General features: G+C 36.7%; 1 protein-coding gene across 1 annotated transcript; it reads left to right on the forward strand.

Annotated features, from left to right (window-relative positions):
* The first annotated feature begins 1,098 nt into the window (after positions 1-1,098).
* TNFSF18 (TNF superfamily member 18) lies at positions 1,099-12,700 on the forward strand. The gene is made up of 3 exons (XM_025430302.3): positions 1,099-1,288; positions 7,279-7,309; positions 10,202-12,700. The coding sequence occupies exons 1-3, from the start codon at positions 1,130-1,132 to the stop codon at positions 10,546-10,548; spliced, it is 537 nt and encodes a 178-aa protein (XP_025286087.1). The 5' UTR covers positions 1,099-1,129; the 3' UTR covers positions 10,549-12,700.
* The last annotated feature ends 6,619 nt before the right edge of the window (positions 12,701-19,319 follow it).

Genomic DNA, 19,319 nt, shown 5'->3' on the forward strand with positions numbered 1-19,319 from the left:
CTTCCATTTAAACTATTTTTATTTAAATGAACTTCAGTTGTCTAAGACCTTTCTCTAAATATTTCTTTTAAATCATTTTTTTCTAGGGTTTTATGATTGATTACATCTTTGTAGCATCTCTAAGAAGGGTAGAAAAGAGATAAACATTTATGGGACATCTCATATAAGCCAAATTTTTCATATTTATTTCATTCTCATGCCTTATGAAGTGGAAATTTTCTCCATTTTAAAATTAAGGAAACAGAGAAGTCAAGTAGCATTCTGAAGGCCAGGCAAGGGCTAGGCAGTGCCAAACTCTCCTTTCAGGTCTGATTGATTTAAGAATCCATGTTCTTTCTAGTACATGATGCTGGCATTCTGTAAAAAAAGTAGGTATTCCTACTTAACAGATGGCAAGACTGAGGTACAGAGAAGCAGAGACTTCCTCAATTTTGTAGTAAATCAGCAGTTTGAGTGCCAGAAAGAAACTCAGGTATTTTGGAGTAGAGTATAAGCTCATCACAGGGTGTAGGAAAATATCCTTTTGTATGATAATTTTATTTGATGCCACCATTGAATTTTCAAGGTTTTAAAATAATGAGATATGAGAGAATATCTTATTGTATTTATATTTTTTTCAAATGAAATTCTAGTAATACAACTGTTTTCTATAGACTGTTTCAGAATGAACATTTTGTATCCTAGAAATTTGATGAAGCTTTCTTTTTCCAAACCATGCGCCCGAGACTCCCAAGCTCCTCAACCCCTGCCTTACACATACATGATACCTAGAGCATGATAGAGCTTAGTCTTGAGCTTTATTTCTCCTTATAAAAATAATTTTCTTATCCGAAAATAATTTGTAATGCTGCACAGTACTATACTTCCTTGTGCTTCAGAAAAGAACGTTTTTCCTCTGAATGTTCCTTGTGTTGGCTTCTAGCCTTCTGTTCCTTTCAGTGCATTTGGTCTTGTGCCAAATAAGAGTCATCACTTAGCCCAAAAGTATCGTTTTCCAACACACAGAATCAGAAGGAAAACCCCGCCTATTACACCCACTGCCAATTACCATACCACAAAACTGACTAGTTGCATCATTGGCCCATCACTTGTGAATTTCTGCCTTCCAGAGCTTGTATTCCTGCAGAGAATGAGTTTGAGCCACATGGAAGATATGTCTTTAAGCCATTCAAGTCCTCAAGGGACACACAGACTATCCTGGAAGCAATGGTTGCTCTACTCAACAACAGTTACTTTGCTGTTGATTTGCTCCTTCAGCACATTAATTCTTACTTTTCTTCCATTCAAGGTAAGGAGACAACAGTACCTATAATTGCTGTTTTTCTTTTGTAAGTCTAGTTATTATCATTGTCACTCAGTACTGTTAGAGCTAATTGGAAGAGATGTGTGGGTACAGATAATGCAAAAAGAATTTCAATTTTGTTGTGGCATATGGCTTTTTAGGCTTATCTAAATATTTTGAAATAAAAGGTATTAGAAAATGCCAAGTGTTAGATGCATAACTGGGCTAGATAGAATCACTTAATTAAATCAATTGACAGATGCCTTGGAATATTTTCTCCCTTTCTGGAACTCTGCTAAACCCTCTTGGTGGAATAAAGGTATAAAACATATGTTTGCCTTCAAAGAATGGGATGCAAGCTATCATCTTATTGAGGGAAAAGATTTAAGAAGATAATGGAAGAAAGAATAAGGTAGGCAACAGGTGGTTAGTGCATTTTTGTGGAAGGAATTGGCACTGAACTAGGAGTAAGATCTGGATTCTGGTTCTAGGTTACCCTAGCTGTATGAATTTAAGAAAGACATTTAATCTTTCTAGTTCTCAATTTCTTCATCTGAAAAATGGTGGTAGGAGAATGGATTTGTTTATTACAGTGCCCCTTCTAGGTATAAAATACAGTGATTAATAATTTATCTAAGGATAGTATAGAACATAGATACTTTAGGAATTCAAAATAGGGGACAATCACTTTGGACTAGGGTGATCAGGGAAGGCTTCATGGAGGAAGGAGGAAGCACATTACTATTTGGGAAGCCCCTGATGCTTATCAGGAATTTCCCATTGAGCTCCAATCCAAGTTGTGGATCTAGTAAAGGAAATGGAGATATTTAGGTTTTTGCTGAAGTTTTTCTGATGGTTGACTACATAATACTGATCAAAAATAAAAGAAGAAATGCCTTATTTAATTTAAGATTTTAGTCTATTTCTGGGTACATTTGGAGATTCTGAGCCTTAGAGAGAATAAGGTAGTATATGCCTGTCTAAGAAAGGGCTATGATATGAAATTAGCACCTGGGGAAACACTTTTCTAAGGTGATTGGCCAGTGAGGGTTTCAATGACATGTCTCTACTAATTAAGATATTTAAAAGTAAATGAGAAAAGATGCAAAAAGAAGTACCTTGTACTTGCTGATGTCAACTTAGGGCAAGTGCAGCTTTGGCCAAATTTTTATACAGTCACCTATTAATCTGTATTCCCTAACTGTACACTAGGATATGCAACAGAAGCATTTCTAATCATACCCCCATTCTCTCCAGAATGTATCTATCAAACAGAAGTCTGAACTTTCTGGAACAGTGAACCTTTGAGAAGAAAGAAAAGAATTGTCAGGAATTCTGAGTGTTTTGATTTCTGAAGAGGAAGGGTGAGAATAGCAATAGCTTACTTTGGAAATACTTAATCCCTCTAAAAGCCCCTTCAAGGTTTAGCCAGATTTCCCTGAAGAATGTAGGATATGTTATACCTGTTATCCATTTCTGCATAAACTGGGGTATCAATGCATAAAACAGACAGGAAATGTTCTTCTCAAAGGAATACAGTAGTTATTGGGATGTCTAATAATGCCAGAGGCATCTAGGACACCTCTTTCAAGAATTGAACTTGACCAATCCCATGTGTTTGAGCTCTGATTCTCTCTCCTAGACAACATGCATCTTCTCAATGAAAACTTCCGCCTCTACAGAAATAGCCAAGTTTATTTCAAGTTTGGGGAAATTTAAAAGGTTTTCAGGATATTGTCCTGATTGGATGACATAAAGGCTTATTTCCTATAGCACAAGCCAATGGCCTAGCTGATGATACAATATTAACTCACTTTCCACTTGCCTAAACTTCCTTTTCCTTAATGGTCACAAAAAAAGTATCTTAGGAAAGGAGGACTGAGTGGCTAGCGGATGTTGAGTCATTATGAGGTGGCCACTTCCACCTTCTTACAATATGCATAAACCTTGGAGATTTTATTTGGTCTCCACTTTAGTTTTTATATACAAAATCCCACTTTCCAACTTCTCTAGGCACTAATTCAAAAAGTGTTAGATAGGAAGATTAGTCCTTCTAGACCAACAGAAATTTCCTTGGGAGAACATTTTTTTCTCCCCTCTCACCCCATCTTTCAAAGGGATTGTTTTGATGTTGGATTGTTTCAGTTGAACAACTGAAAGTATTGACTATGAACCCAAGAAGTTTGGTCTACCCCTCAGTGAAAATAACCTCATAGAAGTTATCTTTAAAAAAATGCCAAACCCAAAAACCAAATGTTCAGAAGAGACTCCTGCTTCAATGAAATGAAAGATGCTTCCTAAAGGGGAAGTTGTGCTTGTTCTTAAAAGCAGAAGAGAGTCTATTTCCAAATGATGATCTATATTAGGATTAGTTTGGAGAAAGAATGATTGTTTTGGCCATTTGAACCCAGACATTTAAATCTGGGCTTAAATCATAATGGGGTTACAAGAGCAATTGCTCCTTCTAAAGCAAAAATGAATTAAATTAAATGGGAAGTCCCATATGCTTCTTTATAAATGGATATTTACCCCTTCCAAACATCAACAGAATTATAAATAGAAACTGCCCCCACAGAGTAGTGGGGGTGAGACTTTTGAATCAGACAGACTGTTTGGATTTCAGCATGGCCTCTTATCAGCTATATGACCTTGGACTAATTACTTAATCCCTCTCAGACACACTTCCTCATCTGCAAATGAGCATGCTAGTTCTTATCCCATAGACCTGCAATAAGGATTAATGAGACAGTATAGTACCTGACCCATAGTAGGCTCTGAATAAATTGTAGTGATTAATATTTACATCATTATTATTGACATCATAGTGCAGATCAATTTAAAAAGATTTTTAACAAAATGGATATTCCTTGCTCATCTATTTCATTTCCTCAGCTAAAGAGAATCCCTTGTTGCCAAATAGATGATTTTTGTGATTAGATAGATTTTGATTTGTGGCAATAGAAAATGTTAGTGGTGGTTTCTGACATAGCTCAGAAATAGACATTAAAGCAGTCCAAGTACAGCATTCGGGATTTCTGTCTCTGGCAACTAATTTGTCTGTGGCCTTAGGTTTTTCCCTACACTCTTTATGAATGATAGTAGACACCACAGATCCTATCAGTGCCACATATTTTGGCACTCATTTATATTTAGATTGTTACCCAATTGCCTCATGTGTGTAATCATCTTTCTAGAAAGACTATAAACTGCTTAAGAGGTAAGGACTATAAATTGTATTTTTTCTTGCTGACAATGCTAGTTGGGAATACAGGTGATTCATGTTTTTTTTCAGTTCTTCATCAAAATCAGCATCATTATTGAAACAGGTAATATTTAATTAGCAGGACCAGATCTGTCTGAGAAAAGTCCTCCTTAACAATTATTACATTTAAACCCATAAATATCTTCAGTGAGCTAGATGCTATTTTGTCCTCCATTTTATAAACAAGAATATTGAAGATAAGGAAATCCCTACCACATGACTATCATGGATCAAACTAAATTGAATTTCAGCATTTCTTTTAAGAAATCCCAAAAGGAGGATGAAATAATCGCAAGAGCAAAAACAACTGTAGGAATCCAAGCTTTTTTATTGCACCTCTTTATCAATAAAATATTTTTAGTACAATAACAACATGTATGGTAATTTATTATGTTACATAGAAGTACTAATACTATATATAATAAAAAGATACACAAAATGGAAACTTATAAGGATAAACTAAATAACATGCTTGCTCTAGTTTATTCACAGTGCAAGACTGTTTTTCTTTTACCAGAATATTATATTCTATATGTTAATATGATATAAACATTTCTAAGCTAATCAAAATAAAATTTCAGTAATTTGACAAAAGTGTTTCTTTTATATTCTTAATCTTAGTTTAACACTTTGTGATACAATAATTTGAAGGCTATATTCGAAGTTAATTTACTTTGATTCATGGTTTTGACTGTCATAACCTATATGTCTCCATTCTCCTCTACTTGACTATTTTATTCCTTTAACTTCTATTTAAACATGCAATAACTTTTCCCCATTCTTTTTCTTACCCGAAAGCCTTGCCTTCAATTTCTATGAGAAAATAGAAGTAGGCAAGAAAGAAGTAACAAAACTCCCTAGCATATCTACCACTTACCTGCAAGTTTGTTCACATAGACTATGTTTCCCTTTTGTCACTGTGCGTGAATTATTCACGTACCTATGTAAGGCCACCTGTGAACCAGATTCTATCCCCTCTTACCTACTCAAGGACATTGCTCCAACAATTATCCCCAGCTCTTAAATTCTATCCTCCCCTGCCCCCTTTACTGGAACATTGTCATCAAATGGCAACAGATAACCATGTTGTCAGTTCTCTCATGTTAAAACGAAACCACCACAACAAAAATTTCTTTGACCGCCTATCCCCGTCGAGACTCCAATTAATTTTTCTATTTTACTTTACAGCAAAATTCCCCCAATTTCCCTTTTCTCATTTAACTTTATAGACATTCTAATTATTAAGCTTCTGTCCTCATCACATCCCAGAAATTGCTTTCGCCAAGAACCCCAGTGACGACTGTATTGTTAAATCCATCAGTTAATTCCCTGTCCTCTTCTCGCTTGACTCAGCAGCATTTGATACAGCTGACCACTTCTTGCAATACTTTCTTCTCTGGGTTTCCAACATCACACTCCCCAGGTTTCCCTTCTGACTCACTGGCCTTTCATTCTTAATCTCCTTTGGTGTTTCTTCCTCATTCCCTGACCTCCAAACATTGCAGTGTTCCAATGCTCCTCTCTATCTATACTCACTGCCAGAACAATCTCACATGATCTCATGTCTTACAATGTCACACAACAGCTTAAGACTCCAAATTTTATACCATCAGAATTCCTTACATTCCATCCTCATAGGTCTGACTGCCTAGCTGGCACTCCTACCTAGATATGTAATAAGCATCACAAACTTGATATGTCCAAAAGTGAATTCATCACTCTTTCCTCTCAATTTACTCCTCTTGAATCTTGTTCATTGCAGTGATTAACAACTTCATCTTTCCAATTACTGATGCCCAACATCTTTAAGTCATCTTTTTCTTCTCATTTTCTCATCACATATCCATGTCAGGATAGCCAGCACCTTGGTCAGAGGCATCATGCTTTCTTGGCTAGATGATTATAGTGAATTTTTGGCTGGTCTCACTGCTTTTGCCATGGGCTCTGTTTGCTTTATTCCTACCATAGCAGCCAAAGAAATTCCATAAAAAATGTGCAATATCTTTAAGTTCAAAAAGTCTCCTAAGCACTTTGCTGCAGGGAAACCAAAGAACTATACATGGTACAAAAAATATTTTGTGATAATATCTTATTTTACTGTTATTTTAAAGCCTTTGGCGTTTAAATACCAGTATTTATAGAATTAGCCGCAATGATGGCTTCTTGTTGCAAGTAAACTGTGGTATGTTACGATACTTTGAAACTAGTCTCCTCACAGTATCTCACTTATTGTAAGTGGTGTGATTGTCTGCATATTAAATGAGGGCAGCTTTACCAGTCTTCATGGTGAGTATTTCTATAGTTTGATTTAATATTATTAAAAATAAAAATAAACTTAACTAGACATTCTATTATTTTCTTTTCACATGCCAGTGGATCACCTTGTGTACTGATTGGGCATAGAGACTACTACATATAGATAATTTCTATAGCCCAAGAGGAAGAGAATTCAAGATAAAATAGTTGCCCTGTGGGTAGAGGTTAGGTGGATGGGAGGAGAACTTAACTTTTGTCTAGAAGACTCAAAAGGGCAGTTAGGTAATAAAAGGGAAAGGACAGAACCAGCCGTCTGCAATGGAAAGCTGAGACAGGTGAGACAAGGTGGAGGGAAGAATTTTTTAATATGACTAGGGAAAAGAAGTTTGCTTCAGGATCTGAAGCTCTAAATAAATCAACCAAGAAGTCTGTGACACTGTCATTCTCCTGACCAATTCCTCTTTTTCTTCCTCTACAGACTGCCAGTGAGCCCTGTGTAGCTAAGTTTGGTGAGTAACCTATCTTTCATACCTCCTTTTTACTTTTCTTAGCATTTGATACAAGAAGGAAGCCCATATCCTACTTTAGTCATTTTTAAACCACTATTTATAACTGTTTATCTTGTGTCAAGCAGTTTTCTAGCAGCTGAGACATCAGAGGTAAGCCAAACAGACAAGTCCAAGTTTTTTTTTTTTTTTTTTTCCAACGATTTCTTTTATTGGACGCCTCCAGGTACCCGGGGATCACCCTCAGGAGGCGGATGAGCAGATGGAGACGACTGGGTGTGGGCCCCGGGGAATCCGCAGCATCCCGCGCCCCCCTCACCGGGCTCCTCCGGGCTCTAGAAAACTTCCCTTGGATCCTGGAGTCCCGGGATCGAGTCCCACGTCGGGCTCCCTGCATGGGGCCTGCTTCTCCCTCAGCCTGTGTCTCTCTTATAAATGATAAAGCTTACATTCAAGGTCATTTCTCTGGGCCGGAATACACATCACTCTTACAGGGCCAGGACCTGAAATCCAGGAATCCACCTTTAATTTTGCTTTTTAATAAGCACAAGTTACAAATTTCTACAACTCAAAGTTCTCACATTTCACATATTGCTGATGCTCAGTACAGCACGTGGTGTTTTTTTTTGTGTGTGTGTTTTTGTTTTTGGTTTTGTTTTTCCACATAGGCAGAAAAATTAAACTAAAAGGGTAAAAAGTCCCTCTGTCTCGAGGTTAAGAAAGCCAAATAGAGATTAGGATAAAGTTGTGGGGCATTTATGTTTGCTAAATACACAGATTGTTCAGCTTACTTGGTGGAGTGGAGGGTGTGATGGAGTCTCAGAAGCAGGAGGTGAAGGAACTGGGGAGAGTGGAAAGGAAGAGTCCCACCAAGGGTGAAAGAATCCAAGGCTTTGTTTTTTTTCCCACATATCTTTGTGTATACGGAAGAAAAGTGAAAACCATGCAATAGGGACTCATTCCCAGAACACACACAGATTGCAAAACACCAGCCTCAAGAAGTAACACCTGTCCTAACCCCCTGCTGGCTCTGTGCATTTTTGTTTACAAATGTATAGAAAAGGAATGAAAGCCAAGGAAATGGCTATTTCCTTTGTGCTCTTCTGTCCTCTCAGTTTCTAGCCACTTTCCCTTAAAGTGACCCGGTACTTGCTAAGAAAACCATTAAAGTTTCCAGTCACACCGGGCCTTAGGGTATTTCTTAGAATACATACAAAATTGAAAATAAATACATTTGGATTGTTTATGTGTTTCAGGCCACACACACACACACACACACACACACACATTTTCAGTGGGGAGCAGAACATTTCTAAAGTTAACTGCAACTCCTGTTTTCCTATATAGTTCGAATTGCCACACTTCCCTGGCTTTGGGATTAAGGAATCTCTTTTTGAGGAATCTTGTCTCTGCCTTTATAATTTGTTTTTGTTTTCCTAGTGAATGGAGTGGAAATCATGATATGTTTGAAATTCCTTCTTGAGGTGATAAAATGTTGAGAACCTCAAGTGTTGCTGAGTGGCTTCAAGTCTTTAAGTGGTCCTTATTACAGAATAAGAGAACCAGTGACACTTTTTCCTGGTGACTTGCCAATTATCTACTGCATATTATATGTAAAGCAGGAAGAAATTCACTGGGCTTTGGGTTCATTGGAGATACAGAGAGACTTTGCTTCTTGCTCTAATGATCTCTCCTTCATTCTCCTTTAGAATCTACCCTCAGAGCTTTATAATCAATCATTTATATATAAATAAGAATTTACATCAACATGTGATCCCTTCTGGGTTGCTTTCTTATCAAGGTTTCTTTGTAGTTATCAGACTTTGCCTTCCTAAGAAAAAATTACAGAGAATTAGAGAACAGGCCAAATAAGTATTTTGAAGGATCAATACACCGCCTTGGGCTCTGAAATCACACTACTATGCAAAAACAATTAACATTAGGAAGATATGTACATTCCACATATACCTATGAAATAAATGATCGAGTCTTGATTCTTTTCCCATCCTCTGTGACAGTATTAAACTAGGAATACTTTAAACAGTCAAATTCAAATAATTTCCATTTATAAACTCATGAATTTACTAGTAGTTACTTTTGAAGAGTTGGATAATGATATCCCAATTAGATCTCGGGTATATACCCATAAACTAAAAAGAAGAGCCATAATTTAGACACAATGCACCAAATTCAGGAACATGGATGTATCATTCAATCAAGAAATATTTATTGAGGACACACTAGGTTCCGGGAACTCTTTTAGGTGCTAAAGATATAGCAATGAACAAAATAGTGAAGCACTTGTCCTCAAAGATGTTATATTCAAGTGGGTATAATATAAAAAATAAACAATTTTTTGTTTATAATTTATAGATGATTTATAATATATAATTTATAATATGCTAGATGGCGACACACTTTCTATAAGGAAAACTAAAGCGGGATAAAGGGAGAGAGTGGCAGGAGACCACTATTTTATGTAGATTGATGAGAAAGGTCTCACTAATAAAATGATACACAGTAAATAGTACTTACATAGAAAAGGATGAATATGCATGGACTGCCACGTTTGGTTATCACAATCCTGGCTTGTGATTCCTCTTTCCCTTCCTCCTTCTTTATTTCCCTTCACAAATGTTAATTGACAAGAGATGAAATGCCACCTAAAACTTAACAACCCATTTTTCTATCCTAAGTCCATTTCTTTAGAATTCCCCAATCAAGAGATTTCTCTACAACAAGTTTCTCTAAAACAAAATACTAAAATTTTGGTTGGAGAGAACTATATAGACTAAGAAACAACTTGGAAGTAAGGAAGAACTATAATCAGGAAAGGAAGGAAATAAATAACTATGCTTTCCTTTTTTTTCCCCCTCCTTTATAAATTTTTTACAGGACCATTACCTTCAAAATGGCAAATAACATATCCTAAGCTTCCTTGTGTGAATAAGACAGCTGATGAGAAACTGGAGATACTTCAGAATGGTTTATATCTAATTTATGGCCAAGTGGCTCCCAATACAGCCTACAAGGAACCAGCTCCTTTTGAGGTGCGGCTATATAAAAATGAAGACATCATACAAGCTCTAACAAACAACTCTAAAATTCAAAATGTAGGAGGGACTTATGAATTACATGCTGGAGATATACTAGACTTGATATTCAATGCTGAACATCAGGTTCTAAAAAATACTACATACTGGGGGATTTTATTGCTGGCAAATCCCCAATTTATCTCCTAGACTTGATTTGGCCTTTGCATCATCTTTAGCACATGCAGAGATGCTGGTGAGTGGGTTGGAGGAGGCAGATTTTCAACACCCACAGTTTGAGTACACAAATCAACACAAATGGAATCCCTTTGCATGTGACTTTGCATCTCTCAAGCTTATCTGAAAAAGACTCAAAAGGCAGCCCAGAGATATTCGCTTACCCCTGACATTGGGTCAGCAAAGATGCTTTACTAACCCATGATAAATGACTGTGGGTAGCTCAGGGACAGAAGCTTCTTGAAGAGTCTTTGTCTACTTCTTGAATGCTTGGGTGGAAAAATTGTCTTATTGCCCTGGGAGACTTACCTGGTATGCAAAAAAAAAAAAAAAAAAAAGATTCAGGGGAGTAGCCTGGGTTTGTTCTTATATTCTTGGTCTGTATCACTTTATTCTTCCTGTACTCATGTTTTTTGAGGCCCACCTATTAAAAGTGGCCAGACTTGGAGGGTGGCCACAGATATGCCAACAACACCCCACTTTAGATGTGGTAATATTAAGAAGACAGACATGTTCTCTAAAGTTAGAGAACTATTGGGACAGCATAGAACGGAATGCACTTTACTTAGGAATTTCCCTTGATTTCATCACATTCAGGATACAGAATGCTTAATAAAACCAGTTAGTCAAAGGGCCCTCCTTCATGTAGGGCCCATGAGAAGTTGTTGTTTATGTATGTCTAAATGTTGTCAGTAGTAAATAAAGAGTAATCATTAGTAATCATAAAAATTAAACCGCAGAAATTGGCATCATCAAAAAATATATTGTCATGTAATAATTTCATATTTTTAGCTGGCTCTCCACAGTTTGCAAAGTGCTTTCATATATCATAGGGCAACTCTATAAAGTGAATGGGGCAGGTGTTTTTGGCACAATTTAAACAATGAAAATAAGAAGGCATCTAGAACATAGGTAACTTGCTTCAATCCATAGAACTAATGATTCATGGGGCCAGGTTGGTTTCCCCAGTGTATCATACTATCTCAGCTTTAGAGGTTAGTATCGACTTTAAAACCTATTAAAGTTTAGTAGATTTAATTATTAGGAGATACATTCTCTTTCAGCCCAAGGTGGGTAGAATAAAACTACAACTGATCTCTCCTTTCTTAGCAAACTACTTTTCCTTTCCCTGCTTGAAACAGGGAGCACAAGGGTATTGCTTAGGGCTTACTCCAACCAAATCCACTTCCTTACTTTAAAGAACTTGTCTTGGTCAAATGTGTTAACTTCTAAAAATAATGAATAGCCTTCAATTCAATGATAGTCTGCTAAAGCTTTAGACTCTGTTAAATTAATTAGCTTTCTTGTTGAAAGGTATGTAATATGATTACATGATAACCCAATTCAAAATATTTATGGATATTTGTAAAAAGCTGCATTATGTTAACTAATAGTATTACATATAAAGCTAATTTAAAACTATTTGTATTATATGCAATAAAAATTGTTGGGGAGCAGACTAAGCCTGAGGCCAAGATATTTATTAGGCTTTGTTAAAAAAAAAAATCTGCTGAGTAACTGTACTGGCCAAAGACCTGGATATCTTCTTTGTCTTGCATTTGCATATCTTCTCAGGAAATTAAAGTTATATAACATGTATTTATAGAAACTTGTTACTGATTGTTGTTGAGTTATAAACAAGAGTGTGCTGAAGTGCTGGAGTGAGCAAGCAGTTAGCTCATGACAGCTGATTGTTAAATTTTCAAAATTTTGCAATCTGGTTATTATTTATAGTCATCCTTGAAGTTGGCCATGAGAGGACAATTTATGTCATAGGAATTGACAACACAGCAAATTAGGGATTTTCCTTTCGGAAAGCCTGTTCACCATCACACCACTGTTTATAAAACTCTCCTTCGTAATGACTCCTCTCTGCTCCCACCTCATTCCTGGGACAGTCAAGGCAGGCAAGGGAGAAAGGGAAATTGTAATACTCCCAGCAAAAGTCCAACGTCATCATGATTTCTCAGAGCAAGAGTGATCCTCAGCAGCTGCAGCCAGAGCGATGGCTAACAACAAGATGACCTTTAAATTTTCCTGATGCTGTAATTTCAGCCTTTGGTTTCATGTATACTCTGTTTTCTTTTTTCTTTGAATAATTGAAACCTATAATAAATGTATATTGGTAAGTGGACTGTAGCTGGCTTATCTGTGGGTTATCAGTTTAGTCAGTGATGTTGAGAACTTCAAGGTGCATCAGAGAGATCCTTGACCATATGAAACACTTACGAGGCTAGTGTTAGGCAAAAGTGAGAGCTGGATGCAATTAGCTTTTTGATTATAGCTGTCCCAATCTCTGATGAGTTAGTCAGAGAGTTTCACATTCTGACCTGTACTTACCTCCTCAACTCCACCTCAGTCATCCTCACCAACAAAGCCATCACCAACACCTCTTATACTAATTGTTTTTTACTTTTCATTTGCCCATCAAAACTTATCGTTGTAGGTTAAGTCTCTGAAGATGGCAGTTAATTAAAAAGTAATGAAGCATTTGAGCATTTGATGGGGGCAAACTAACTCCTTAAATGAAATGTATCTGTTTCATCTTGGAGATGAAATTGCTGTCTTTTTGTGTTTGATCTCAAAGAAGCAATTTCATTGGTGGGTGTGAGAGGATTTTTTTTTAAATTTTTTATGTGAGAAGGAGAAGCAAAAACTTGATCAATTTATGGGTGAGGAGTCTGAGGATTACTTTCAAGTAGAATTTATAAAGGATACCTTGATACATACACTTTTCTTGATCTGATAGGATGCATCTCTATTTTGGGAATCAATAGTGACACTGGCAAAGTCACCTTAGGGGTCATGACTCCTCTGAGTCCCACATCTATCCTCAATAAACGTTTACACATGCCTTGCACCTACAAACTCAGAAAGTATGATTGTAGCAAGACTCTCCCATATCTACTACCAAGGAGTTGACCTTCCTCTTCCCAACAGATCTGCTGGGTGGGGTCAAACTCTAGCTTACTGTCAACTTTTGCTTTCTCTGGTGGGAGTCAGGTACTAGTTCTATCACCCAATTACAAGAAATATACTTCAAAGCTCTTTTAGGGGTTTCCTTGAAGTCCTCTACCAGGCTTAAGGTTGAAAAGTTTTATTGTTCCCCATTCCTCCTGCAAACTGAGTGGTTGAGGACTCACAGCATGGCTGCAGCTGTTTCTTTATAAATGTTATACAAACTCTCCTTCTTACCACTCTGGCCTCATTTTATGTCTTTGATTAAGCTAATGTGTCAAAGAGTATTAGGGGAAAGGGCTTACCTTCATTTCCTTTTGTAAATTCTGCATATTGATGGGAGCAATTGTCTTACTCTCACTTTGGTTGGTATCTTAATTTGTTCATATTATGACTGAGTTGAAACAAAATCACATTGGGTCCCACTTTAACACCTAGTTATACTCTTAAATGTCAAAAAGGGATCAGAGAGAACTATGGTAACAGAAATACAAAAAGCCCCAAACTCTCATCATAAGGAGCAGTAAAATGAAGTCTTAATACAAAGGCAGAGGGAAAGGAAAAGTATTGTTCAGAAAGTTTGACTTAAGAACATAATTACAAATGAACCTAAAACATTGCTTTTAATTTCTTGAAAATCAAGGAAAATTAGAGAAGCATGAAGGAAGGAAATAGAGTTGTTTCTTCCATTAAAAAAATGTTTTAACACACATTGTTTTATCAAGAAAAAGCAACTTTCCCCTGATACTGAGCTCTAAGTAGATTCTAGATCCACAATGAATGCTCTAGATAGTAAAATGCATACTTCCCCATTTGTTTTATTTGAATGTACTGGATTCTGTTAGCAGCTAACTAGTTTAAGGAGTTCAAAGCAGCTTAGTTGAGCTCTCACTCCAAGAACACAGCGATATTGATGAATCCCATTATACTACCTGGGAAAGTAGACTGGAGGGTATATACAGGATCTGCTTCAAAGAACTCGGGAAGTGTTTGGGAATAGGAACATGAAAATTCAATGAACAGAATCATTAGATTAAACCAACTTCTTCTTTGCTTCAACTGCATAATCAGAATGTGAATCTCTGATTTTAGTGTCCAGAGTGATTGTTTCCACCCAGCTTTGGTGTTATCCAGGGACACTATGGGGTAGCATGTTCCTGGGCCTCAAGTATGCAGAGTCCAAGCTGGACTGGGATGAACTGGTGAGTTTAAGTTTTGCAGAATGAAAGACCCAGAGAGCATCTTACATTTCCTCCTTGCTTATGGGTTGTATCTCTTATCCAGTGGGCTAGTCTCTGAGAGGAATCTGATGTCTAAGAGTCCAGGGTCTGACACCGTGCCTGACTTAGGGTCCTTTTTGTCTATTGGGTGAATAAGTAAATCATAAATTTACTTGAGCATTGGTGAGAACTTAGCATTATTGTATGTACACTGGATAATGGAGTTCAGTGGGGAAAGCCATCTCCCATCCCATTGTCTACTGTTCTCAAGTACTCTCCTCCTTCCCCATCAAAACATTCTGAGGAACATTATTTATGTAAATAAGGCAAAGAACCTTAAAAATTCACTTGCACTAAGGGAAGATAGCCAGTAAGCTACCTCATCTTGTAGCACTAAAACAGGACAAAATTCCATTTGTTTTAAGCTTTGCTGGGCAGATGTACCAAGAAGCAACTGTCTTTATAATATCCTAAGGCCAAACAATTTATTCAATGATCAATAGTAGAGGTTTTCAAAGTGAAGTCTATGGACTCTACATCAGATCCACCAAGGATGCTTGGAAGAAACAAAGTGACTCCTAGGCTTCATTCAAGTCTATTGAATAAGTGTTTCTAGAAATGAAGACTAGGGATCAAATGGATCTTTTAATAACCTCTGGACAGTTGCTTATTCTTATGCACACTACAGTTTAAGAATTGCTGTTTTATGGCATGTAATGAATCTCAGCTAAATATTTCTCAAGTATATAAAAAGAGTCGAATCTTCTAAACAAACAAATAAGAAAGCAAAACAAAGTGAACAACAAAACCAATGCTGGTGCAGCCCATGAGATTTAACATAATTCATCTCTCATCACAAAAGCAAATGGCCTTCTTTCCTCTAAGTTTAAAAAAGTCAGGCTCTTCACTTTTCATAACCTAATGGCATCTCTCACATTTGAACGTTGGCAATCTAAGGCATCTGAGCCTTTCTACAATCAATACTACATTATCTGCCTGTATGCTGTCATTTCTCACCTATTCAGCTTTTGCCCAAGTTGCTCTCCTTTACTTCAAACTTGTAAATCCAGCTGTTTACCCAACAGTTTCACATTGGAGGTATAACAGACATCTCAAACCCAACATGTCCAAAATGTTTCCCCAAACCAGCTTTTCGTGAAGCCTTCCCCCCGCCATTTCAGTTGTATTGCATAGGGCAAAAACCTCTGAGTCATGAATTCATTCTTGAACTCCTGTCTTTCATACATTTAATCTGTTAGGAAATCATGTTGTCTTTACCTTCAAAGAGAATCTGACCTCTTTTCTATTATGTCTCTTGTCTGTGCCACTAAAATTATTTCAATAGCTTCATAACTTCTACCTTTATAGCCAGACAAACTTTTTTTTCAAATCTCAATTTTGCCATTTACTACTTATTTGGATCTTGGACAAATTACTTGCCCTCTTGGAGACCTTTCTTATTTATTTTGCTTCCTGTTACTTATCTAATGCCTGACACATAGTTGGAGCTTAATAAAAATTTTTGTTGAGTCAAATAATAAATTTAAAATAGGTTTCAAATACCAACTAATTTATGTAAAATTCTTGATACATAGTAGACACTAAAATCATGGCTGCCATAGATTTTTAGTACAGTTTTGGATTTATCCCTAAATTTCTGACCTTTGCCATTTCTCAAATTGAGATATTTAACATCTCTCTTATTCTTTTTCCTCCCCAATAGAAGTCCTAAGATAAAAGCATTTTATTTGTTTAATGTGGTATCAGTAGCACCTAAAATAGTGCTTAACATTAAAGGAACTCAAGGCATATAAATGAATAGGCAAAAAAAAAAAAAAAAAAAAAAAAAGATGAGACTCTCATTCTTGGTTAGAATGACCAGCAAGATATAAGATACATATGTTGCAAACAACCTCTCAGAATGGTATGCTCACTTCCATTCCTCTAGGTGTTTTAAATCTCTAAGTAATGCATTGAAATTTCTAAGTATACACGTAACAAGTGCTCAATGAAAGTTGGCTGCTATCACCATTACCTATACCATGGCTATCATTATGATAGTCATCATTTAATTATCCTTGTTTCTCTAGGAAACAGTATGAGGGAACACATTAGCTTGCTTTACCACAGTAATGTCTTCACCAAATTTTAAGTTAAGCTTGTGCCTTTGGCTTTTATAAAAAATTTATATTAGAAACATCCATGGGTATCGTCTCCAAAAATGGTTCTTAAAACAATATTTATTATGTTACTGATCATTCTTTATGGCAAACACATTCAGGAAAATCGATCTCTCGTGAACTTGAAACCGTATCTCTAGAGGCATTTTTGTTCCTTAGGTATTTTTATAGAGCAATTAAAGGGCACAGCAACATGTGAGATTTTGGAATGTGTACAGATTGCCTCTGCAAAAGCACTGACAGTCTTTAGATTTATTACTACTTACTCCAAATGAATATTTTCATAAACACAAACTGTGCTTTCTGAGCACAGATATTGACAGATGCTGCCTTGGTTAATGAGTTAGTTTTTCAACAAGGGTTTTCAGAGTGGTTATTTCAGAACGGTGAAGTTATCATGTCTAAAGTCCAGTCCTCACATTTATAGGTACACACATGGAATTTTATCCAAGGGTTACAGTTTATAAATATCGCAGGGACCATGTAACCAAACTCATAAGAGAATGAGGTATAAACTAAGATGGAAGTTTATTAGTCAATACATCCCCTCCAGGAGAGAGAGCACTGAATGGGAATTCTCATTATAACCAGAAGGTTATTGGCAGGCATAATTTGCAGGCCAAGGTGATGAGGTAAAGGGGACTCCAGTGAATAATGGCCTAAGATACCGAATACATCTTTTATTCATTGAATAATGATTTCCTAAAGCCAATTATATCCCACATAGGTACCAGAAAGGATGCAAAAATCAAAAGATATATTGCCTGTCCTGAAGCAGTTTAGAATTTAGCAGAAAAAGATATGTACACAAATGATCAGAGAATTCTATATGTAATTACTCTAATGGCATTAAATGAGTAGACAATAGAGATGAAGGAGAATCTAAATAAGGACAGTGGCATTAGTCATGGGAATAGGGAGACTGAGAGAAAATTTTGTGTCATAGAATCATCAGACTTTAGTTACTGTGAAAGGTACCACTGGGGTTTCTGACAAGGTCATAGTGGTTTCCTTATCAGACTTTCTTATCCACTGGGGTAGATTTAAGCAGCCTCGTTTTTAACATGTAAGCCTATTCTCTTGAGTTTGACTTGCCAAGGAATTTTTTTTTTTTTTTTTTTTTTTTTTTTTTTTTTTTTTTTACTTGCCCAGGATTAACTACCCAGGATTGACCAGACAAGATAAAAATGTGGAGCAATTGGGCAGCCTATGTACCTTCGTAACAAATTCCTCTCCCTGCCCCCACCCTAGTTAGCTGGATTAAGTTGGTTTCTATTAATTGAAATCAGAGTCTTAACTAATAAAGTGATTGATTCAGGGTGAGGAATGAAGAGGGAAGGAACCTCTTGATGATACTGAGGAGATGGTGATGTTTTCACAGTAGGGGATAGAAAGGAGAATCTAGAGAAAGTTTGGGATGAGATAATGAGTTCAGCTTTATAAGTGTAGGGTTTGAGAGATGTTTGTAGAATATCCAAGTGGGCATGACTATTATGCAACTAGAACTCAGGAGGTGTCTCATGGGATGGGATGAATATGTGAAAGTCAACAGCCTTTAGGGTAAGGTCACTGTCATGAATGATATCACAACAGAGAGAGTTTAAAATAAAAAGGGAACCAGTGAATGAGATCTGGGAGCATCAGTATTTGAGGATGGGCATACGAAAGGAATCCTATAGAATATCATCCAGGGACAAATGAGGTCAACTGGTGGAGTGCGTCCACAGAAACAGACCATGAGTGATTAAGAATAAGGGAGTAGTCAACAACAGAAGCTCCAAGAAGTCAAACACTATGAAGATTGAAAATTGCCCATTGGATTTTGCTGAAAGACAATTGTTGGTGACAGCAGCAAGATCATTTTCAGTGGCATAATGGGGGAAAAATCCAGATTTCCAGGAGTGAGAAACAAATGAGGAATACAGTTGCTAGATGTGGAGTACATGGAAGGTGAGACAATAAGCTATACTAGTCTTTGTAAAACCTTGATTGTGAAGAGAGTTGTGGAATGGTAGAGAGTATATAATCTTAAGGCTAAGGAAGAGGCATCTACTTGGCAAGCAGACCAGGTATTAATGTTGGCTGGTCAGAATACTCTCTTCTCAGGAGATTGCTGGAGATGCACAATATGAGTCAGGCTTGCACAAAAACAAAAAAAACAAAAACCAAACCATAGCCCTCTCAAACACCCCCCCCCCCCCAAAAAAAAAAACCTACAAAAAAACAAAACACTAAACTGGGAAAATCTAATTTCCTTTCTTAAGAATTTGACCTAGAACACAGAAGGAAAATCTCTCATTTAGCAGTAGAAAAGTTAAATGATCCCATGGAGCTGTTTGACAGGCAGGAAGTATAGAACTGTTGTAAAAGAAGAAGTTGCTGCCAT

This window comes from Canis lupus, chromosome 7, assembly GCF_003254725.2.
Source record: "Canis lupus dingo isolate Sandy chromosome 7, ASM325472v2, whole genome shotgun sequence".
NCBI lineage: Eukaryota > Metazoa > Chordata > Mammalia > Carnivora > Canidae > Canis > Canis lupus.